At 42.6% G+C, this 19135-nt stretch overlaps 2 protein-coding genes across 4 annotated transcripts; both read left to right on the top strand.

Annotated features, from left to right (window-relative positions):
• The first annotated feature begins 431 nt into the window (after positions 1-431).
• Positions 432-9844, top strand: LOC122870117 (zinc finger protein basonuclin-2-like). Of its 3 annotated transcripts, none has more exons than XM_044183918.1 (8): positions 432-1006; positions 2175-2210; positions 2398-2500; positions 4314-4489; positions 4638-4703; positions 5524-5922; positions 6123-6717; positions 7554-9844. In XM_044183918.1, the coding sequence occupies exons 2-8, from the start codon at positions 2184-2186 to the stop codon at positions 8363-8365; spliced, it is 2178 nt and encodes a 725-aa protein (XP_044039853.1). In that variant the 5' UTR covers positions 432-1006; positions 2175-2183; the 3' UTR covers positions 8366-9844. The 3 variants fall into 3 exon arrangements, with proteins under 3 accessions (XP_044039853.1, XP_044039852.1, XP_044039851.1); XM_044183917.1 differs by having other exon boundaries at positions 2115-2210; XM_044183916.1 differs by having other exon boundaries at positions 2112-2210.
• A 460-nt stretch (positions 9845-10304) lies between these two features.
• Positions 10305-18917, top strand: LOC122870119 (zinc finger protein 260-like). The gene is made up of 6 exons (XM_044183920.1): positions 10305-10674; positions 11402-11492; positions 12007-12137; positions 12802-13046; positions 13161-13285; positions 15743-18917. Exons 1-6 carry the CDS (start codon positions 10482-10484, stop codon positions 17115-17117), a joined length of 2160 nt encoding a protein of 719 aa, XP_044039855.1. The 5' UTR covers positions 10305-10481; the 3' UTR covers positions 17118-18917.
• Positions 18918-19135: the final 218 nt, after the last annotated feature.

Below are 19135 nucleotides of genomic sequence, written 5' to 3'. Positions count from 1 at the left end.
GGCCTAACCTTAACCCTTACCCTAACCTTAACCATCACAACTAAGTGCCTAACCTTAACCCTTACCCTAACCATCACAACTAAGTGCCTAACCTTAACCTAATTGTAACCTGTACCCTAAAACCAAGTCTTAACCCTCAAAAAGCCGTCTCTATCCACGGGGACCTCAATTGGTGTCCCCACAGTGACACAAGTCCCCCGTGGGTTAGTGTGCATTCAGGTGAAAGTCCCCACCGGGATATAAGAACATGAAACACACACACTAGTTTGTTTCACTATCCCCGTGGGGGACAATCATTGACATAATGCTTTCCCCAGCCCCTTACCCCGACCTTAACCATCACAACTAAGTGCCTAACCTTAACCTAATTGTAACCTGAACCCTAAAACCAAGTCTTAACCCTCAAAAAGCTGTCTCTACCCATGGGGACCTCAATATTGAGGTCCTCACAGTGACACAAGTCCCCAGGGGTTAGTGTGCATTCAGGTGAAAGTCCCCACACACACACACACACACACACACACACACTGCCATCATCATCATCATTATAATAAACTGCCAAACAGACTGGGGACCAGATAACGAAAGAAGGAAAAGGAGGGAAGATACTGAACATACACGTTCATCCACGCATCACTCCTCGTCCAATCACATCTATTCAGCAGTCAGAGGGAGGAGCCAAAGGATGGAGAGCCTTGAAAAGAGAAAGAAATCACTGTATATATATGAGAGAGAGAGAGAGAGAGAGAAAAGTGGAGTTTAATAGTCAAGAGATGGACAGAAATAAGAGAAGCAAATGATTTTCTGAGCAAACTAAGGAAGAAAGAATGAAAAAAGATAAATCATCACAGAAAACAAGAAGATACAGGATGAAGAAATAAAGACGAGACGAACAACAAGGCAAAATACAGAAAAGAAAAGAGAAAAGACTGTAGAGGAGAATTAACTGAAGAAGAAGAGACGGTTGTTTTTTTCATCAGTGGTGAATTTAACAACAAACTGACAGGTTAGTGTGGCTTTATATGAATAATATCAATATTAAAAAATAGGTTTTGATCAGTTATTAAACTTCAGATCCATTTGTCAATATTGACAATGTAAAATATATTTGAGCATGTGTACAAACATTTTGTTATTTTAACATTCAAGCACATTACATTTAAATTTATTTTAATTTCACTCATCAGCTTCCAGCAAAAAAAAACTTCTGCTCGAATGATGAGCTGCTCATATCTATTGGCAATAATCAATATTTTATCTGTTATTGACCTTTTTTGCGCTGCTCTGTTGTAGTTATTTTTATTGTTTTTACTTTTGCTTCATTTATTTTGCTTTTACTGGCCTTGTGAAGCACTTTGTAACATGTTTGTTTCGAAAAGTGCTATATAAATACATTTATTATCATTATTATTATTATTATTATTATTAATATTAATTTCATTATTATCTGTGGATGACATTCATCAAAGATAAAACTAATTGATTTGTTTAAAAAATTAGATTGGTAATTTGATACAATTTTCATAAAAACTATAAACAACATCTAAACAAACTGAACAAAATCTATATGTTTATATTAGTATAAACATATAGATATATAAGTATAACTATATAATACATAATAAATATAAGAATACTACTAAAATATACTAAGGAATATATGAATGCAAAATGTATTAAATATATTTTAAAGCATGAATTGTTTCTATGAGAAAATGAGTTTACTCTAAATAAACTAAAAACAAAAAATAATAAATATAAAGAATAGATCTTTTAGTAGTTGCTTTTGTTTCCTGACATCACTTTTTTTTTAAACCATTCTAACTAATAAACAAAAATAAACATAATAACTAAAGGTAATACTTCAAAGTAACAAATGTTTGAATCTTAATAAGCTCTCAGTGATCAATTAATTCATGACAAAGTACAACTAATTAATAGATATTTTTAACATAAGAAATATAAAATATATTCTAAATAATTTGACAGTATTAGTAAATAATTACATTGTCTTTTATTCATAAGTGAACAAAGTTATTTTAAAATTTTTTCATCACAAAGATTCATATAAGTTGAAAGTAACTGGCTGAACTGTTCAACTGTCCAATCAGAAGGAGGGTCAGTTTTATTTGACCAATCAGGAGGCTGAGCTGCTGTTTCTGTTGTGGCTGCAGGACCGAGACATGAGGATGACTCCAGACACTGAGGAGGTACAGACTCTATGTGTGTAAATATGATGCAAAAAACTAAAAAATCAAGACATTTATATTGTGTGTGTGTCCTATCATAGTTATGCTACATTTAGAAATAATACAAAAAATATAAAATTTACAAATAACTCTTAACCTTGACAGGGAATGTCCTCTTTCATGCAATTAATGCTGTTGTGTGGAACAGTCTATCAGGTGTACAGCTTCTGGCTGCAGCTGCGTGTGCTTCAAACCAGGAAGTGTCCAACTCAGGTCATGTGATCGCTGTGGACACGGCTGGGTGGCACACGGTAAGACACACACACACACACACACACACACATGTTGGCATTAGTACATTTTGTTTTTCCCAAATTGCGACAGCCTTCTTGAAACCAAATTTAACTCAGAAACTAAAGGTTTTAAGGTATTCAAAAATAACTGGTTAAACGTGAATGGACTGTCTTTGCTGGTGTAGGTTCGCAGAGGTCTTCAAACAGGTTTGCGTCCCTACAATGCAGGTGTCCACCAAAGATTTGTGTCCCCACAATGTATACACTGAAACAGGTTTGTGTCCCCACAATGCAAGTGTCCACCAAAGATTTGTGTCCCCACAATGTGTACACTGAAACAGGTTTGTGTCCCCACAATGTGTACACTGAAACAGGTTTGTGTCCCCACAATGCAAGTGTCCACCAAAGATTTGTGTCCCCACAATGTGTACACTGAAACAGGTTTGTGTCCCCACAATGCAAGTGTCCACCAAAGATTTGTGTCCCCACAATGTGTACACTGAAACAGGTTTGTGTCCCCACAAAGCAGGTGTCCACCAAAGATTTGTGTCCCCACAATGTGTACACTGAAACAGGTTTGTGTCCCCACAAAGCAGGTGTTCAAACAGGTTTTGTTTTTGCCACAATGGCATAAATAACCTCTGAGCATTGTGTGTTGGAAGGACAAGAAATATTCGAGCTGGCATAGGCATTAGTGGTCGTGTGATTGCTTTGCTGACAAGACGAGACTCGAGGGACTGCTACGACATACAAAACAGAGGTCATGTGACCGACAGACATAGCCGAGCTAGGACTAGATCCAGGGCTGTAAGAAAAATTTGACTAGCCGCCAACCAAACTCTGTAAGAGTATTTAAAACACATCACATAATTACACAATTTATTCATTCATTTAACTGTTCAATTATGGTTTCTGTAAATTGCGCCTCCCTACATTATGGTCTAAATGTTGTTTCAGAGACTTCTCTGTTCTCTTCTCAGTCAAATTAGAAGTTATTTAACATAAAAACAAATCAGAATCAACCAACATATGTTAGTAATTGAATGAAAGCCCCTCGTCATATCATTAAACTCCCAAAATCCAAATGTTATCGAGGTCATCAGTGGTAGCTACGGCCCTGACTAGAGTTGCTCATGTTTTCTGATTTCTACAAAACAACCAACTTCTCGAGACTTTCAAACTGTAAAAAAACGTTCCTGTTACTCTGTAGACTCTGAGGGTTCATGTCGTAAACAAACTCTGCAGTTTGACAGCGACACAATGTTGGACTTCACCCACCTACTGACACACACACACACACACACACACTGCAGATGTGTTCAGTCGCTACGGTGACATGAAGTCAGGTGTCGCTGTCATCACATCACCACGAGCATCTGGAGAGAGCATCTGCACACACACCTGTCATCCTCTCTGTCTTTGATACACATCAGTTAACTTTCAGGTTGCGTCTGAAAATCTATATTTTTATTTCATTATTTTATTTGATATATTTTATTTTACACAGTTTGGTTGTAATTTTATTTTATATGTTTTATTATCTATAATTGTTATCACATTCTAACTCAACTCAGATATATATCCGATTATGTTCACTTACTTTCAGACCACTTTGTCTTGCAGGTATACAGTTATTAAAAAAAGCACAGAAACATCTTCAACTGCAGCCATTTAAACAGTCCTCCACAGAGATAGTAATCCTTATTATTTTTTATTATATATAATCTGGAAACTTTGACAATGTGCAAATTTAACCCTGTGGTACATATTTTGGCAATGCACCAACGAGAAGATGACAGTACAATTCATTGTCGCCCTCTCCCTTTTCCAGCCTTGGAGAAGCTCCAGTTTCAGGCCCAGCAACCCTCCAGCTGCGGCCCAGTGGAGGTGGCCCTTCCTGGGCTGGTGTTCGACCTGAGCTCCCTGGTCCTTTATGGAGCTCAGGCCGTTCCTGTTCGGCTAAAAATTCTGCTGGACCGTCTCTACAGCATCCTAACCCCAGAACAGGTACACGGGTTGTTTGGTAGGAACATTTAGAGCAGCTAATGCAAAAGCTTTTATAAACTAAAGATAAGAAAACATCACAAATTAGTCTTAATATGCAGAGCAATAGATTACATTTGATGTGTAACAAATTACTTTTTGTCTTTTTCAGGTCGGCCATATACTGCACACACTGGGCTGGAGTTTGGGGGATTATGTTAGAGGGTACATGTTGCAGGTAAAAACGTACACAGTCCCAGTTCACAATGATATATCGATATCTAGTGTCTGATGATAAAAAGCTTTATTTATAGTTACTGAGTGTAGGATTAACAACTGAAACATTTATTAGATATTGACCTTTACCTGAACTGATTCTTATGAGACATTCTGCTGTAACTCCACACCAGTAAGCATATGCTTACTGTATAACATATTATAGTTCTTGTGTTTATATCTTTCAGTTTAAGAAAAACAGCTTCAGCTTGAGGCAATGGGAACGAAAATTGAATAAAATCCCTGTTTCTCTGATAGTTTATATAATTTTCTGTCGCAAGAGATGGACCGGGTGCTGGATCATCCGACTTCAGAGTAGCTGTGTTGAACTGGATCGATTGTAACTAAGCCGTTCTTCAACTTGCTTCATGTTATCTTCACTATCAACGATCTCTACTACCATCAGAAACTTGTAGGAGAAAACAGCCCAAGCTGACCAATCAGAGTTCGTACGGTTCCCACGTGGTATCTTAGCTGCAGTAGTCCTCACGTAAAGATACATTTTTGAGGAGGCGCACGTCAGCTACGCAGTTCTAGGGTTAGGGTGTAAGGGAACTTAGGACCCTGGGAACATAGATACACTCCCGTCCTGTTTGACTCATGGGACTCCAATCCCAGCCACCCTGTATTTCAAACGGAGCATGCATGAAGTCAGGATTTATGTGCTCAAGATGTTTTCTTCGGTTATGAATCGGTCTTCTTGTGCTCTCAAATCTTGACTTACAGATTGTTACACAATGTGCCACTTTCATCTGTTCACATTGAGGTCTATTTCTCTCCAGTATCCTGGTGGGAAGGCGTTGGACCGCTGGTTGATGGTGACTCCTGAAGAAGAGCTGCTCATCCTCAAACAGTTCCTTCGTTTTGGTGAGACACGCCCCATAGTTGAGTTGATGACACGTCAGTGCCTGGCAGCTGTCAGTCACCTGTCTGATCCACAGCTAAACCGAGCACCGAACATCAGCACGGTCAGCGAGGGGAACGGGGGAACGCCAGGAATGTTTAAGAACACAGGAGGAGATTCACGTTTAGTGACCAGCGTCTGCCGTTTTAAGAAAAACAGTCCTGCTGACCACAATGACACTGTCCACCATTTTGAAAACTTTCCAGGAGGACAGTCTTTGCTTCTGCCTTTCCACTTTCCAAGCTCTGCCTTCCACTGTTTGATTCCTTCCACAAAGGTAATTAAATGAAATTACTTTTTCTTCCAAGCAGTCTGACTCCACCACAGTTTTTCAGCAGGAAGCATCCTAACCTTCCCTTCCTAATAACTCCTACACTGAATTTATGACAGTATGCCACCTATACAGAAAGGTTCTTATCTGAGTTTGATAGCATTTTCCTTAGTGTGACCCCCTCCTCCTTGTGTTTCTTTTATCAGGAGTTTACCGGTAAGCTAACACAGTGCCTATGGAAGCCCAGTGTGACCAAGCTGGCCGAGAGACACAGGCAGGAAGGAGGAAGAAGAGAGCAAGAGGATGATCCGATTTTGCAGCAATCTAAACGTGATCCGGCTTTAAAAATCAAAGCAGACCCTGACAAGCCAAACCCGGCCCAGTCGATACGGCATCAGAACCCCGGGTTCCACAACGACCCGATGCTTGACCTTCACAGGGGCATGGCCAAACAGGAGAACGCCTCATCACTCTCTCCTTCCTTCAACTCCTCACTTATTCCTACTTCTTCCTCACTCCATCCGTCCATTTCCTCCTCTTCCTCCTCTCCTCCGAAGATTTCCCAGAAGTTGCAGGGCTCCTCTTCCTACTCTCTCAACCCTCTCCCATCCTTCTCCTCCTCCTTCCTCTGTCCTCTTCCTACCTCCTCCTTTTCTTCCTCCCTCCATCCTCTCCCATCCTCGTCTTCCTCCCTCCGTCCTCTCCCCTCTTCCCTCTGCTCCATTCCTTCTCTTTCACCCGCAGGAGGTCGAAAGGGGAGGGTCTGCTGTGGCGTTTGTGGGAAAAGCTTCTATGACAAAGGTAGGAATGTTGTGGTTTCTGTGTCTCCAAGTCTATTACACATCCAGTGCTTAAAGTGAATGCATCTTCCATGCCCACTCATGTTGAGTCTTGGAGTCCCACAGGGCTCAGTTTGAGGTCCTCTACTGATTTTGTGTCTTGGAGTCCCACAGGGCTCAGTTTGAGGTCCTCTACTGATTTTGTGTCTTGGAGTCCCACAGGGTTCAGTTTGAGGTCCTCTACTCATCTTGCGTCTTGGGGTTCCGCAGGATTCAATTTTAGGTCCTCTGCTGACCTTCTATTTTGGGGTTCCACAGGGTTCAACTTGAGATCCTCTACTGATCTGGTCACTTGTGGTTTCACAGTGTTCAATTGGAGGTCCTTTGCTGACCTTGTGTCTTGGATTTACACAGGGTTCAATTTGAGATTATCTGTTGATCTTCTGTTCTTGGGGTTCCACAGGGTTCAACTTGAGATCCTCTACTGATCTGGTCTCATGTGGTTCCACAGGGTTCAACTCGAGATCCTCTACTGATCTTTTGTTTTTGGGATCCACAGTGTTGAAATTGTAGTCTGCTGCTGATTTTGTGTGTTGGGGTTCTGCAGGGTTCTATTCAAATTCTCTACTGATCTTCAGATGTAAACAAAAAAATGTTCACTTTTTACTCAAGAAAAAACTAGACTACAGTAGTGTTGTGTCATGTTTGTCAGAAGGAAATCTAATTTGTCGTTGTCATGATGCGTGTTTGGGCTGCATTTGCTCTTCCTGGTAATTTCCAGCCCTGAAACAGCTGCTGTGTGAAGTCATTCAGTTGGCACCAACTTCACAGAGCACCATTTTCCTTCTGTTTGTGCAGGAACGCTGAAGATCCACTACAACGCTGTCCACTTAAAGATCAAACATCGCTGCACGGTGGCGGGCTGCACCATGGTCTTCAGCTCGCTGCGCAGCCGAAACCGACACAGCGCCAACCCAAACCCACGGCTACACACAGGCGCCAGCAGAGACGCACCCACCCACAGAAACACACACACAAGCATACACTCTGAAGCACAGATACACAAGGACAAAAGCGCTTGCAAAAACACACACAGCACTCACACACGTTGTAGCAACACACTTTGGCCGCGGGATGATGATGCGCACACACTAGTACGCGTACACACCCTCAGATTCGGGTTGAACGGTCATACAAAGCCCCAACATGGCTGCCAGGACGACACACACCCTCAAGCCGACTCCCCTCCTCCTTCTCCTCACCCTCTGCCCCGGACTCTGAGCCAAGACACCAACCATAACTTCATCCCGTGTGACCGCACCTGCAGATCTGACCTGTACCCCCAGGCTCCTCCTCCTCCTCCTCGTCCACTCCTCCCAGCTGGGAGTGCTTCCTCGCTGGACTCACCTCCCTCCCTTGTCCACCTAGTCGTTCCTGCGGCGGAGGAAACTGAACACTGTCGACACCTGCTCCGCACTGCACCTGCACCACTCGCTGGCCCCGCCCCCATCACCGTGGCAAGCAAACAAGCAGAGGTTAGCGCCAGCCCACTGACCAATCAGCAGCGGCTGTGGGAGTCAGGTGACCCCATGCCAAAGAAGAAGCCCAGGAAGTCGAGCATGCCGGTGAAAATAGAGATGGTGGAGGGGGGAGAAAACAAGAAGGAGTAGGAGTGTTGAAGATCTGCAGTGTTTTGTTGCTCAGCAGTAAAATGTTAAAACTTTACATTCAGGAATAAAATCATTTCAGTCCAGAATAAACACGAGGTAAAGCCAGTGTCGCGTTGGTTTAGCCTGATTCCAGATCTCTGAAGTGATGCCTAGATCTCCACATTTCAAATAGGTCTTGCCTTGTGCTCATTGACTGCAATGAAATCCAAGGTTTAGCTAACGTTACCTAAAATTCACTTGATGTGCATATTTATAAAGTACAGTTTTGCTCTTTTTTGTCTGGAAGATTGTTTTGAAACACTGCAGGAATGTCTCAGAAAACGAGGACTGGCATTCAATCTTATTAACGATTTTAGCGACTGGAGTGAATACAATGGTTTTGGTTTGTGAGGAGAAAAGATGGAGCCACGCACAGGTGAAAAGCTGCAGAAACATGTCATTAAGCTGAACAACGTTTTTACCCTCAGCTGTCCCGTGGGCACAGAGAACAGAAAGTGCAGCATTGATCACAGTGAGGTATCTGTACACAATACTGGTATTTGTATAGCGCGAACAACGCGTTTGAACGTGACGCCCTCAGGTCAGGATCTCATGAAAATGAATCTCATAAACTGTCTCGAACAATATAACTAATATATACGTAAAACAATGTTGCTGTATGACCATCTCCGCTTATAGTTAAGAAGTAATTTGTTACAGTTACAGCCTCATGTTAACTTGCGTGAGACGATGAATGAGAATGATCCCAAAGAGTTTAATTCAACGGATGAACAGATCTTAAATTTGGATTGGCAAAACAAATTCCTGTCAGCCTCAGCTGTTCTTTGAGATTAATGCTAACATGGCATGCTAGCACACTAAAATGCTTAATGTTTGCACGTTACGCTAACTTTCTAACTGCGCGCAAATTGTAACATGCTAACATTTGAGCGGTAACTGTGGCGTTCAGCACAAAGCACAGCTGAGCCTAACAAAGTCCAGTTTAGCCTGGTGAGAGCTAACCTCCTTTCTACGTCGTCCCTGTAGTGAAAATGGCTCGTCTTTTTAGACTTGAAAGCCTAAAAAGACGCAGTTGAATGTGTGAAGTGTTAGCTGTTGCGCCGCCTGTGCAGACCTGCTGTAATACTTTAAATAGAAGTGCATCTATTCATCAGACACAGGCGGGACGGACGGCTAAAAGACACAGCCGAAGGCACTTCGCAGTGTAACTCGACAAGCTGAGTCTCTCCTAAAATGGCCACCTTACAGGGGATAAGCCTTTTTTACAGCATGACCTTTCCTCTGTTCTTCCCACCCTCAGGACAAACTTTACATCTTTGCATTCTTCAGAACAATAAATGTGTAGTTTGTATATTCTGTCTCTGCTGATAAACCATTTCTTTCTCTCCGCCATGATAAACGTGTATTTTAACAGCATGCTGTTTGTTGTCTGTTACTGCAATAATGACTGCGATTAAAAACTCTGCTGTCATACATTTAGCTGACAACGCTTCTTTTAAATGACTTTTACTTGTGATTGAGTATTTTTACATTGTGGTATTTATACGTTTACTTATGTAAAAGATCTGAGTACTTAGCCAACGAGCTAATTGATCTTCCATTAGCTACCAACGAGGACATCGAGGTTGTCAGTGTTGTTTTGGGGATTTGAATGTCCTGTTACACACAAATTACATTTTTAAAGGCTAATTTATGATATTTTTAATACAGAGTCAATAAAACATTTTAAAATTTCAAAACTCTTAAATTGATCTTCCATTAGCTTGTTTTATTTTTTCAACTCTTTTCCTTTTTTGGGGGGTGGGAAATTTAGCTCGGGGCAAACAGGGAATAGATTCACAAGGATAAGTTTCTAACGACATGTGTTGACACAGTTTTTACTTTATTTTTATGTTTATTTATTTATTTATTTTTTTATCTCTGTCGAAGAAGAGGAAAAAGAGAGGGGACACCTGGCACGGGTCTCGGTTTCTACTCGGACGACATTTATGCGCGCGTCAAAACCGGAAATGTGTTAAGCTCGTAAACAATGCGAGGATTTAATAAGACTTTCCATAAAACATTTAATAAACTGCGGTTATAGTTTGAATAAAACGCGGTTGAGAGTTTGAGTGAAATGTCTAACGGTGAAATTCTCAGAGGATTTGTTACCGAGAGGCTCGCTGCCGCCTCCCAGGAAATCTTAGCGGTTGTAGACAGAATCGTAGCCGGTTACGAGGAGGAGGCTTCGGGCTTCAGGCTGGAGATCCACCGGCAGAGGAGACAGCTGGAGCTTCTCCTGCAGCCTCGGGTCGCACTCAACAAAGCAGGTCGGTCATTCATTTCTTGGCATAAAGATTTAAATCCAGCAACAGCAAAGGTCCCGGTTTGTCGAGAAAGGGGCATGTCGAACTCCATTAAAATATCTTGAAATTTAATATGTTTTTGGTTGTCAACAAATTTGCACACATCACGTTACAAAAGCCAAGACGTTTCTTTAATAAGCACGACTTATCCTTTAATTCGGCATTCCTGTAATTGACCAACGAGCACATAATTTAGCTTTTTGATTTGGCATTATCTTTGTATTTTGCAGGCTCACAGGTTAGTACGCATCCTTGTAAAAGAGAAAAGGCTTAAGCTTAAATCTCACTTCTGTGTTGCTGCTTTATGTTTATTTCCCCAATATGTCTAGCTACTTTGTGTATGCCGAATTTACGGCAAGACAGCAGTGCTGTTTTTAGCGGCGTCAATCATGTTTTCCCCACATGTATAATTTAAAGAGTAGAGAGAAATTTAAATAGCACATTTTGTAATTGGAGTTTGGCATGTGTGCTCTCCATACAGGCTTTAACGACCAATCAAGCTAAAGCAGAACTTGCTGGACTGACTCAAAATGTTCTATTGCTCCAAGGAATAATAATCACAATCAATTAATCTGTTATCTGTTAGTTTCAACGAGCTGTAATAAACAATATCACAAAAATAAAACCCCTACAATCACACAATCTTTCAGGAATTTGAAGAGGAAATAATTGATTTCTGTCTTTTGTCCAGGTGTGAAGCGCAGCAGGAGCCTCGGCCCTGTTGAGGAAGAGGAGGGTGAAGATGAGGAGGATGAAGACTCGACTAATCAAACTCCATCAAGGTTCCTCCAGTGTTATCACTTAGTTTACATGAGAATGAGACAGGAAGTATATGATTTGTCTGTGAAAAATAAAGTTTCCTGTTCTTTTTCTTTTATTTACATTCAACATTGAATTGTCGTAATTGTAAAGTTGTAATGTTTTACTGATTTACTGTATTTCCACATAGAAACATAGCAAAAAATAATAAAATATGATTACTTTTACTGTATGAAGCTTGATTGAAATGCATGTATTTCTAATCTTTTGTGTATGTTTACCATCGGCTACGTATATTTGTTTATATGGAGGAGAAAACCATATCAGCAACATTATCCAGGGAAATTATTATATATCATTAATTTAAGTATAGTGCATCCCTGCTTCTAATACAATTCATTAGGGATGCTCCTTGGATCCTGATTGTAACTAGAACTGGATGCACCACAACATTTCAGTCTGATTTAAATGATTTAATTTCAATATTGGCAGCAATAGACTCCTATAACTAACCTGCAGCCAACCTTCATCTTTCAGGTCCTTTTCCCCCAGAGGTCTGTATAAGAAGAGGAAGCCTGGCAGACCTCAGATCAGCGAAACACAGAACCACGTAGACCTCAGGATCCGCATCCTGGAGGACTCTCAAACCGATGTGCTCTCAAACAATGGTAAGTGTAAAAAAAGCTGAGGTTTTAGGCTTCCTCCCTCGCTGCCACTCAACACAATGGAGGTTAATAATACATTTAGATTTGTTGTTCCTCAAAGCGCTGAAAGATAAATACATTTGACAAACTCGAGCAATATGTCTGCCCGCAATCTTTCCATTTAGTGGATAATCCACAGACTTTGCTGTAGTTTGGTTATGAAGTTGTAATTTGGGTGAACTGAAGCTTTTCTCGACATTTGGGAATTTCAAGTTGGTGAGTTATGTCGTTATCTAAACCAGCGCCGCGAGATTTGTCAATTTCCATTTTGTTTATTTGTACGTTGTTAGTAAAGTTTTGCCATTTAAAAAAACAAAAGGGAGAAACATTTATGTTAACTAGATTTTTATATTTAAGTTTTCAAACATGTAAAAACAGAAGAAATAAGCAAAAATAAATAAAATGGAAATGATTAAAAACCCTGTTAAATACGTGGTTGAACCACACTGAGAGCGCACAGGTTGTCATAGTAACACAACACGCTCTTCGGCTTGCACATCTGGTTTAAATAAAGTTTGGGAACCTCTTATCTAAACTACTGTACTCCCCATTGTTTGGTGACTGGACCAGCTTCCTTTTAAAGGAAGTGTTACAGTAAAAACTAATCGTCGTGCCCGTCTTTCCTCAGTTCTGAAGAAATGTCCGATGCTGAAGCTAAAGTGTCCTCGAGGCCTGCAGGAGGCAGAGTTTCTGGACTTGCTTGAGTCCACCTTCCCTCAGCTGTCCGCAGACAACAAACCTTTTGACATCTTAACGTCCGACAGGAGACGGAGATTACGGCCTCTGAAACTGAAGACGCTGACACCAGAGGAGATCCAGAGAAACGTCGTCCGCACAGGATGGGGGACGTCGACACTCTTTATCAGACCGAAGGTGGTTTAGCATTTGATTCAGTTTCTTGCTGTTGGAAAGTGTTTGAAGTAGGCGTCACTCGTTTTTCAAATGATAGATCCGAAATGGTGGAATCCGACTTCTTTATCTTTCCAGACACAAGAGGAACCTCGGGCCGGCGAGGAAGAGATCCGTCCTCTGCAGGCAAACGACGACAACGCTGGAGACTCTCTGTCCACCTCTGCCATGTTGACGTGCGACGAAACCAGGCCTCAGACAAGGTAATTCACCAGTCACTGTAAAAGGCGAAACATACACTATGTGGCTGATAGCATGTGGACACCCGAACATTACAGCCATATGTGATAGTTGAGCATGTGATTCCAAAAGCCATGGGCATTAATGTGCTGCTATAAGAGCCTCCACTCTTCTAGGAAGGTTCTCCACCATTTTGAATCAGGGATTTGATCACATTCAGCCACGAGAGCATCACTGAGGTCCAACACTGATGATGACGATCAGGTCTGGCTCTCAGTCTGTGTTCCAGTTCATCAGTTCAAAGGTGTTGGTTGGGGTTAAGGTCGGGGCTCTGTGCTGGCCAGTCAAGTTCTTCCACACCAAACTGGGAAAACCATTTCTGTACGGAGCTGGAACTGGAAGGTGTCAAACTCTGGCCCGCGGGGCAAATTTGGCCCGCAGTGTAATTATATTTGGCCCGCGAGGCAATACCAAAAGACTACTAGAGCTGGCCAGCCGGTATTATACAGCGCATTCACCGCTAATACTACAAATCCCATAATGCTCTGCTGTTGTTTTGGCCCGTCAATCATGACAGGACCCAGAAACGCCCTCTCCTCTGCGACAGCAGTCAGAGCGACCTCATGCTACTACTGTCGCCGTGCTACCCCTTCCCAAAAATGGCGGAAAGAAAGGAAACAGGAGCTTTTTGGACAGGTGGGAGGCAGAATACCTGTTTACCTGTGTAGTAGACACACCTGTTCGTCTCGTACGTGGAGCCAACGTGGCTTTAACTAAGGAGCACAACATCAGACGACACTATGAAACGGTGAGTTTCAGTGAAAAGTCTTTTAGCGTGCCAGGCAGCTGTTCAGATGTAATTCTTCGGCACGGAAAGTCAATAAATTATTAATTTCCCTACATTTTTGTCGGAATAAAAACATTAAAATTGTTTTTGTCCTTTTTATAAAAGAAATTGCATCATATAGAAACTAAAAAATACATAAAAATATAAAAAATAAATATATTTTACGTTGAAATTTGGTTCAAAGCAAATGTCAATTCAAATATCTTCATTTCCCTGTGATGTTGTCGGGGACTGTATATTGAATGGTTCCATATTCAATGTTAAAGCAAAATGGGTCCATTATATATTAAAAGGTTCATTTGTTCAATGTTGGCCGCGACTTTGTTCAAGTTTTAAATTTTGGCCCGCTGTGTATTTGAGTTTGACACCCCTGACCTAGACCATCATTCCTTTTCCACCGAACGTAACATACAAGGTAGCGTTATCTTGACACCAAACCCAGTTTCGTCCATCAAAAGGCCAGATAGGGAAGCCTTCTCTCACAAAGCCTGAACATACTTTTCTCTAAATCGCTTCTGGTAAAGTGTAAAGGCCGGAGCACGCTCCAAACGAACTAGTTCGTATGACTTGTTGTCCAACTGCGTCGGAAGACAAAGGTGTTTATTGCCTTTCCGAACGGTGAAAAGCCTGCTGTCATAGTGACAGGCGAGTCACTGTAATTGTTAAAATGGGGAAATGGAAATAATGGCGCACACTTTGGGACAGAGTTGCGCTCGGTTGTTCACAAGAAAAATGTCAGAAGTCTTCGTATGAAGAATTAAAAAAAGAGAGCTTGAGAGAGAAGTTCAAACCCGGCCTACTTTCTTACCTCCACACACCTGACCAATCACTGCGTGAAGGGGGGGCCTGACGACTGGATTGTTGGTTTCGGAAAGTTACAAAGATTGTCAGATGCAGACCCCCAGCTCCGAGGTCGTTTCAGACGCTGTTTAACGATCCAACAAGCACTCAGGTTGAAATGTAATGATGCCTTAAATTTCATTGTCGTGCATTCGAAAACTAGTAGTTTTTTTCGAGTGTGGAATGGGCTCACTGCTGACCCTTGTGGTCAATGGGGAAAACCGGCTACTACGACTGCGATTCTCACCGAACGCAGTTGCAATAATCAGCCCATTAGGGCTCGGCACACCGGAATGAGGCGAAGAAGATGCGTGACAAAGGTGAGATTAATGCTTTATTGGCGTTGCTTTTAAACAAGAATTTTCAGTTTCATAAGAGAGAACGCTTCAAGGATGAGGACTGACTGGTTGGTTTGGCAAATACGCCTCTGGTAACTTCCCCATAGACTTGTGTGCCGGCTGGTCGGCCATTGAAACCCAGGTCATGAAGACCCCGAGGAGCAGTTCTTGTGCTGATGTTGCTTCCAGAGGCGGTTTGGAACCATTTTCTGAGCTTGTGTGGCCTACCTCGATGAACCGACCCTTCTGCTGATGTTTGTCAGTGGAGATTGCATGATGATTGGTTTCATGCACCACAAATGGGTGTGGCTGAGGCTGCTCGACCCACTGATTAGAAAAGATGTTCACATACCTTTGGCCATATAGTGTTGTGTTACCTACAGCAACATATTAGCAGTCAGACCTTAAAAACATCACTCCTGTACCCCCTTAATTTTTGCTCTTGGTTCCCACAGCTGCCCTGTTCAGGAAGTCGAAGGTAGCAGAGTTGGCTTTGGGTCCAGCAGCTCAACATCACAAGAGCAAGACATGGAAACGGAGGAAGCCGGTGATGAGGATCATGGGGTGTCAGAACCAGCTAAGGACTTTGTGTTCTGCTCTGCAGCTGAGAGTAAAGGGGACGGTAGCGATGATGTTGAAAAGGAAGAAGAAAGAGAAGAGGCGAATGAAAGCGATGATGATTGGAAACCAGACAAGAGCGACGAGGAGCTGAAAGAAAGTGACTCTGAACTGCAGTCAAGGACGACAAAGAAACAAAAAGCCCGACATTCTGGTGTCAAGGCCACTGAGACAAAGACCGATAACAGTGATGTTGTTCTCTCCTGCAAAATCTGTGGAGCTCAGCACAAATCACAAGTCTCGTTTGTCAAACACGCCTGGTGTCACGTGGACGATCCAGAAAGTCTCTGCGGAGTGTGCGGAGAGCTTTCAGAGTCCACGGAGGCGTTGAAGGATCATCTTCAAAGTCGCCACAAAACTGACGACTGTCACATTTGCGGAGAGTCGTTCCTCGGTATTCTCAGCCTCAATGAGCACGTGGCTGCCCACTCGGGGGAGAGACCGTACGAATGTGATGTTTGCCATGACGCATTTGCATTGAAGGTGTCCCTTGAGAATCACCAGAAACTTCATAAGGCGGGTAAGCTGCACAAATGTTACACTTGCCATAAAGTTTTTGAACTGAAGGAACAGTTAAAAGCTCACCGCATGACTCACACCAACAAAAAGACGCACCTCTGCGGCGTGTGCGGTAAATCTCTCAGCGACTACAGATCTTTGTCCCGCCACAAGATGACCCACTCTGGGGATAGACCTCACAGCTGTCAGATTTGCGGGAGGCGTTTTAAACTTCCTGGGACGCTGAGACAACACGAGAAGATTCACACAGACAGAGAGAGGTCGTACCTCTGCGACGTTTGCTGCAAAATGTTCATGACAAGCAAGCAGCTGCAGATCCACATGAGAACGCACACCAACGAGAAACCGTACCACTGTGGCGAATGCGGCAAGGGATTCACCACCAAGGGACCTTTGACGATTCACATGCGGGTCCACACCGGAGAGACACCGTACCGCTGCCCGGACTGTGGCTGGTCCTTCAAACGAAAGATTAATCTGGATAACCACGTGACAGTCCACTCAGGCCTCAAACCGTTTGTTTGTGGTATTTGTGGGAAAGCGTGCGCTCGCAAAACGTACTTGACGGTCCACATGAGGACCCACAATGGGGAGAGACCATACAAGTGTACCCTCTGTGACAAGGCCTTTACACAGAGCCACTGTCTGAAAACACACATGAAGAGCCACCTGGTGGCAGAAGCTGCTACGTGACACTGGACCACTGGATATTTTTATCCTCCTTTTTAAATAGAACTGTGACAGTTTGAATTATTGTGTTTTCCTCTATTTAATATGTTTCTTCAAGTTATGTAAAGGCCTCTATACGTTGTACAATGGCAACAAACAAAGTTCATTGCATGTCACGCTCTGCAAGATGGCTCTAATAAAATCTTGGGGGCAATCTGTGTTAGTCTGTACAATCTCAGTTTTGAGGCTGTCAGATGAACCGTAGTGTTATGATAAACATAAGTAGTAAAAAAACAAGACTAATAGTCTATGCTAGCGGCTCTGTGACACTGCAGCGGTGCTTTGAGTTAAATGTTTACGTCAACATGCCCACAAAAACAATGTGAAATATAATGCTTATATTAAGCCAATATAATGTTTACAAAGTTCACCATCTTAGTTTAGCGTGTTAGCATGCTAATATATGCTGATTAGCGCTAAACAAAAAGTACAGCTGATGCTGATGGGAATGTCATCCGTTTTGCAGGTATTAAGTCATAAACCAAAGTATTGATAAGAAGAGATCAACAAAGTTAATAAAGTCCATCTTGCGGGGAAAATTAATGTCTGAACCAAATTTCATGGCAATCCATTCCACTCGTTGTTGAGACTGACTAAAAACCACAAATGTCAACCTCATGACGGCCCTAGAGGAAAATTCAGGGGATCACCAAATCCTTTATGGGACCATGGATATCTGTACCAAATTACTCTGCTATCCATCTAATAGTTCTTAAAATATTACAGTCTGGACCAAAGTGGTGGACCGACCGACATTGCCAACAATGGAGCCATGCTGCTAGCATACCTAAAATGCCACAAAGGAGTGGGGAGTAAGCGGGCAAATGACTGTATGAGATGTAGACTTGTGGCCTCATTGTGTGTGAGGACATGGCGGACACTGTCGGATCACCGCACGCAGCATGGATAGAGACCTGCTTTTCCACGGTGCTAGTGGTCAGAGCTAACCAGCCATGAGCAGCTACTGCCGGGCTCTCCTTGTCTCTGCTGGAAAGACAAGAAGTCTGGTAGGGGTTTTGACAGTCACTTGAAGCGCATTGTTGGGACCACTGGCCCTCCAGATGAATTAGTTTGTTTGTGGGACTTTAACTGAACTTTTTATGATGAGACCGCATGCTCTTTTGTTCTGTAAACAAAGGAAAGTATTAGAACTCAGTTTCCCCCAATCCTCCAGACTTCACACCTGTGAACTCACCCAGGCTCCAGCTATCGTTGGTCAGTCTGACCTGTGACCTGTGAAGTCACCAGGTATTTAAAAGGATCAGCAGGCCACGGTTCTCTCTCTTTCTCCTTGCTCTTACACCCGGACCTGATGAGTGACTGAACCTCGCCTCTCAGACCTGAGACCAGAGGTACAAAGTAGCTTAGCTCCCAGCGGCTAACTTTGAGGAGAACAACAGACGGAGCGACCGGTTCTTCATCTGATTGGTCATGTGTTCCTCGTCTTGCACATCATAGTGGTCCTTTGAGAGTCTCCCGAAGTAATACTGCTCTTTGGGCTCTACTTATGTTTCCCTTGCAGAGGAAGGACTCTCCTGTAGCTTTTGGGGCGGCAATATCTCAGTCCGTAAGGACTACAGCTCGGACAACAGTATGGAGTGTGGACTGGTAGCTGAAGAGGTGCTAGTTGCCCATCACTCCACCATCTCTCCACATATACATGTCTGTAAGCCTTGTGTGTGTGTGTGTGTGTGTGTTGTATTTTGGGCCTATGTGTGTAAAAAGAATTTCCCCATGGGGATTAATAAAGTAAATCTTCTTCTACTTCTTCTTCTTTATTCGATGGGCCGCTTGAGATGATAAGAAGGAAGAGGAAGAATGCCATTCATACCTGGCTGAGATCTGATCTCACTGTGATGAGATTACTACCAAAGCTCCGGGGTCCAAAAATGGTATTCAGGACAGCCCTAATGTTAATACCAGGTGTGAAATTACTTGTGTTAATTTGGGGATTTGCATGATTACTCCCTTTGCTCTCTTGA

Source organism: Siniperca chuatsi, linkage group LG22, assembly GCF_020085105.1.
Source record: "Siniperca chuatsi isolate FFG_IHB_CAS linkage group LG22, ASM2008510v1, whole genome shotgun sequence".
NCBI lineage: Eukaryota > Metazoa > Chordata > Actinopteri > Centrarchiformes > Sinipercidae > Siniperca > Siniperca chuatsi.
Note: the sequence above shows the minus strand (reverse complement) of the source record. Positions and strands in the feature narration are given on the sequence as shown.

What these genes read in the sequence shown, in the direction of transcription:
- LOC122870117 (XM_044183918.1), top strand. Translation starts at nt 2,184, where the DNA reads ATGAGGATGACTCCAGACACTGAGGAG. An exon ending in TTAGAGGGTACATGTTGCAG is followed by an intron (nt 4,704 to 5,523) that starts GTAAAAACGTAC and finishes ATTTCTCTCCAG; the next exon opens with TATCCTGGTGGGAAGGCGTT. An exon ending in GTTTGATTCCTTCCACAAAG is followed by an intron (nt 5,923 to 6,122) that starts GTAATTAAATGA and finishes TTCTTTTATCAG; the next exon opens with GAGTTTACCGGTAAGCTAAC.
- LOC122870119 (XM_044183920.1), top strand. Translation starts at nt 10,482, where the DNA reads ATGTCTAACGGTGAAATTCTCAGAGGATTTGTTACCGAGAGGCTCGCT. An exon ending in GGTCGCACTCAACAAAGCAG is followed by an intron (nt 10,675 to 11,401) that starts GTCGGTCATTCA and finishes TCTTTTGTCCAG; the next exon opens with GTGTGAAGCGCAGCAGGAGC. An exon ending in GAAACCAGGCCTCAGACAAG is followed by an intron (nt 13,286 to 15,742) that starts GTAATTCACCAG and finishes TGGTTCCCACAG; the next exon opens with CTGCCCTGTTCAGGAAGTCG.